The 3,899-nt window shown below is 51.1% G+C and overlaps 2 protein-coding genes across 3 annotated transcripts in view; one reads left to right on the forward strand and one right to left on the reverse strand.

The window, feature by feature from the left end:
• Positions 1–1,017, reverse strand: part of CALR3 (calreticulin 3) — a 98,301-nt gene extending 97,284 nt beyond the window's left edge. The window contains exons 1-2 of the mRNA XM_011990980.1: positions 862–1,017; positions 574–675 (exon numbers count right to left, since the gene is read on the reverse strand). Of these exons, the coding sequence (XP_011846370.1) occupies positions 574–675; positions 862–952 (193 nt within the window). The 5' untranslated portion in view covers positions 953–1,017. The remainder of the gene's footprint in view (positions 1–573; positions 676–861) is intronic.
• A 117-nt stretch (positions 1,018–1,134) lies between these two features.
• The window catches only part of LOC105546596 (chromosome unknown open reading frame, human C19orf44), a 36,416-nt gene continuing 33,651 nt past the window's right edge, over positions 1,135–3,899 (forward strand). For both annotated transcript variants that reach the window (XM_011989861.1, XM_011989856.1), the window contains exons 1-2: positions 1,135–1,288; positions 2,782–3,541. In XM_011989861.1, coding sequence (XP_011845251.1) covers positions 2,783–3,541 — 759 coding nt within the window. In that variant the 5' untranslated portion in view covers positions 1,135–1,288; position 2,782. The remainder of the gene's footprint in view (positions 1,289–2,781; positions 3,542–3,899) is intronic.

The following is a 3,899-nucleotide window of genomic DNA, read 5'->3' on the forward strand; positions in this document are numbered from 1 at the left end:
CCACTGCACTCCAGCCACGGGGACAGAGAGAGACTCCGTCTCAAAAAAAAAAAAAGTAATCTTCGGCAATAAAGAAAGGAGAGAGGAGGCTGGGTGCAGTGGCTCATGCCTGTAATCTCAGCACTTTGGGTGGCCGAGGCGGGTGGATCACGAGGTCAGGAGTTCGAGACCAGCCTGGCCAACGTGGACCCTGTCTCTACTAATAAGTACAAAAATTAGTTGGTCACAGTGGCGCACGCCTGTAGTCTCAGCTACTCGGGAGGCCGAGGCAGGAGAATTGCTTGAACCCGGGAAGTGGAAGTTGCAGTGAGCTCAGATCGCACCGGCGCACTCCAGCCTGGGCAACAGAGCAAGGCCCCGTCTCAAAAAAAAAAAAAAAAAAGAAAAAAAGAAAGAAAAGAGAGAGGAAACAAAAAACAAGGGTAAGGAGCTCTTTGCCTTAAGTTTTACTTTTGCCTTAAGGTCTTCATCTGTAAATCGGGAATAAAAGCGTTTGGCTGTGCCACAACTACCTTGAGAGGGTGCTATGGAGATGTAACATTAGGTTCAATTTGGTCCTGATTCTACACTAACCTTTATCTTTCTCTTTATGACCATAAAACTTCCCCGACGAAAGTCTAAAATGCCCAAATCGGGAGTCATTGGTGGACTGCACCCATCGGTTTCTCCAATGCTCTGTGGGGAGGGGGAAATAACACCGGTTAGAGGTGATAATGGTTAATTTGGCCTAAGGGAAGGGTGAGGGGGACCCTCGAGGATTCAAGAGTTCGCTGCCGTCGACCCCGCGACGACTCTGCCCAGCCTTGGGGGGCGCAGATGGGGGAGCTTACACCTCTGCCACTACGGGCGTGGCCCCTTCACCTCCGTCTAGAAATTCCTCTTGGAAATAGACGGTAGCCAGCGCCACTCGCAGCATGCAGATGCCCCAGAGGGGCACCCGAACCCCGGCCATGGGGGCTTGCACTGCGCTTCCGGTCGCCGCCGCCCCTTAGCTCCCGGCGCTCTCTGCGGCTCTTCAGGCGAGTCCTGAAACTACAACTCCCGTCACAACTCGCGATTATGACCTGAGGGTCCCATTGGTAGCTGCGGCGCTGGGCACGTCGGGTCCGTCTGGGAACTACCGCTCCCATGATGCCTCGCGATTGTGATTCGGGACGCCATTGGTCTGCGGGACGCGGTGCTTGCCGGGAGATGTAGTCTCTTCTGCTCTGGCTCTGTTGCTCAGGGCAACCGGTCCCTCAGGCCTGAATGTGGCGGCTGCCTCTGCGAATGGACGGCGTGGGAGGAGGTCGGCAGGGCTGGTGGGGAGGTGACCTGGCTGGGCGTCCGGGCTCGCGAGGGGGATACGGGGAAATGGGGCCTTCTCCGTGGCTGAGCTGGTTGGGCAGCTGCAGGATGGTCCCGCGCTTCAGTCTCCCTGCCTGGAGTCTATTGGAGCGTGGTCCTGGGCGGGTCGCATTGGAGCGTGGTCCTGGGCGGGTCGCTTCATAGCTGGGGAGAAGAGCAGGATGGTCTGAGGGGCGCCAGGGTTTTCAAATTTTGGTTTGTTGGTTTTTAACAACTTTGTTGAGCCTTTATTTACATACCATAGTGTTCGCCACTTTTAAGCTGACGACTCCGTTATTTTTAGTAAATCTACAAAGCAGTGAAGTCGTCGCCATCATCCAGTTCATCCAGCTTTAGAACTTTGCGTCAGGCAGGGTGTGGTGGCTCACGCCTGGAATCCCAGCACTTTGGGAGGCAGAGGCGGGAGGATCACTTGAGGCCAGGAGATCCAGACCAGCCTGGGCAACATGGCGAGACCCCATCTCTCAAAAAGATAAAAATAAAAATTTAGCCAGGTGTAGTGGCTCGCGTCTACAGTCCTAGCTACTCGGGATGTTGAGGCGGGAGGCAGGATTGCTTGTGTCCAGGAGGTCAAAGCTGCTGTGAGTTGTGATCATGCCACTGCACTCTGGCTAATTTTTTGTATTTTTAGTAGAGATGGGGTTTCACCATGTTTGCTACATTGATCTCGAGCTCCTGACCTCACGTGATCTGCCAGCCTTGGCCTCCCAAAGTGCTGGGATTATAGGCGTGAGCCACAGCACCGGCCTGATCTGCTTTCTGAGTTTATTGGTTTGCATTTTCTTGACAGTTCTTACAGATGAAATGATAGGGTGTGTGGAGTTTAGTGTCTGGCTCCTTTTTTTTAATTTTTTTTTGAGACAGAGTCGTGCTCTGTCACCCAGGCTGGAGTGCAATGGCGTGATCTCAGCTCACTGCAAACTCCTCCTCCCACGTTCAAGCAATTCTCCTGCCTCAGCGTCCTGAGTAGCTGGGATTACAGGCGCATGCCACCATGCCCCGCTAATTTTTGTATTTTTAGTAGAGACGGGGTTTCACCATGTGGGTCAGGCTCGTCTCGAACTCCTGACATCGTGATGCACCTGCCTCGGTCTCCCAAAGTGCTGGGATTACAGGCGTGAGCCACCGGGCCCGGCTTGGCTACTTTCCCTTCATATGATGTATTTGAGATTCCTGCATGCTATTATATTAGTATTTGTTTTTTAAATTGCTGAACAGTATTCCACTGTATGGATGGACCATAGTTTGTAATCCATTCACTAATTAATGGATAGTTACATTGTTTCAGCATGTTAGCCAGGATGGTCTCAATCTCCTGACCTCATGATCCACCCGCCTGGGCCTCCCAAAGTGCTGGGATTACAGGCGTGAGCCACAGCGCCCGGCCCAAACAGCAGGTACTCTTATGCAAAATTGTCTCCCCTTCCCCCACAGAATGGCTTCTGCAAGGAAAGCCAGCTGTCCCATACGCGATGTTTTTGGTGACTTCAGTGACACTTCCTTAGAAGATTCAACAATGGAAGAAATCAGAAACTTCCAGATCAGTAGAAATCTTACCAAAATAGCACCTGGTCATAGCAGATTTCTAAAAAGAAACCAAACTCTAGGTGAGAAACACTTACTCCTAAAAGAGAACCCTGTACTGGGGAGTGGACCCAGCCTTGCCTCAAGTAGACCGCCCACCACTGACTCCAGGGTCCGAGCCAATGCCGCACTCAGGAAGCTGGCCCAGCTGGAAACCCGGATCATGAATCGGAAGCTGCAGAGGAATTTGTCTCACACAGAATCTGACTCAACGACCACCAACGCCAGTCTTCCAAAGAGAGCTGACAGAATCCTCTCCCGGGATGCAATCGAACTTGCGTCCCAGAACACAGACAAAACTTCCCAGAATCAAGCCCGTGAACTTCCTGTCACCAAAAATAATGCACAGAACCCAAAGGTTAGTAGGTTTCTAAAGAAGAAACAACCATCTGTTGAAAACATATCCCCTGAAGGACCTGTTGGGAAAGAGAGGACTTTGCAAACCCCCAAACAGAAAGAACCTGCTAGAACATTTGATTCTCCAGACAGTGACGAAGAAGAAATGAAAGTATTGCTAGGAAGCTTGATGGACTCTTCTAGAGAAAAAAAGACGAGTCAAGGCTTCAGCAGTGTTAATGTCAGTGAGGAAGAAGAAAGAAAACTATTTTCGGTAAGATTTTTTTTTTTTTGGTAAATTTATTTTTATTAATTTAATTTTTTTTTTTTTTGAGACGGAGTTTCGCTCTTGTTGCCCAGGCTGGAGTGCAATGGTGCAACCTCTGCTCACCACAACCTCCGCCTCCCGCCTCCCGGATTCAAGCGATTCTCCTGCCTCAGCCTCCCAAGTAGCTGGAATTATAGGCATGCGCCACCACGCCCTGCTAATTTTGTGTGCTTAGTAGAGATGTGGATTCTCCATGTTGGTCAGGCTGGTATCGAACTTCTGACCTCAGGTGATCTGCCCGCCTCGGCCTCCCAAAGTGCTGGGATTACAGGCATGAGCTAATATGCCCGGCCGGTGACTGGCT

The sequence above is a fragment of the Mandrillus leucophaeus genome, unplaced genomic scaffold (assembly GCF_000951045.1).
Source record: "Mandrillus leucophaeus isolate KB7577 unplaced genomic scaffold, Mleu.le_1.0 Scaffold11, whole genome shotgun sequence".
Taxonomy (NCBI): domain Eukaryota; kingdom Metazoa; phylum Chordata; class Mammalia; order Primates; family Cercopithecidae; genus Mandrillus; species Mandrillus leucophaeus.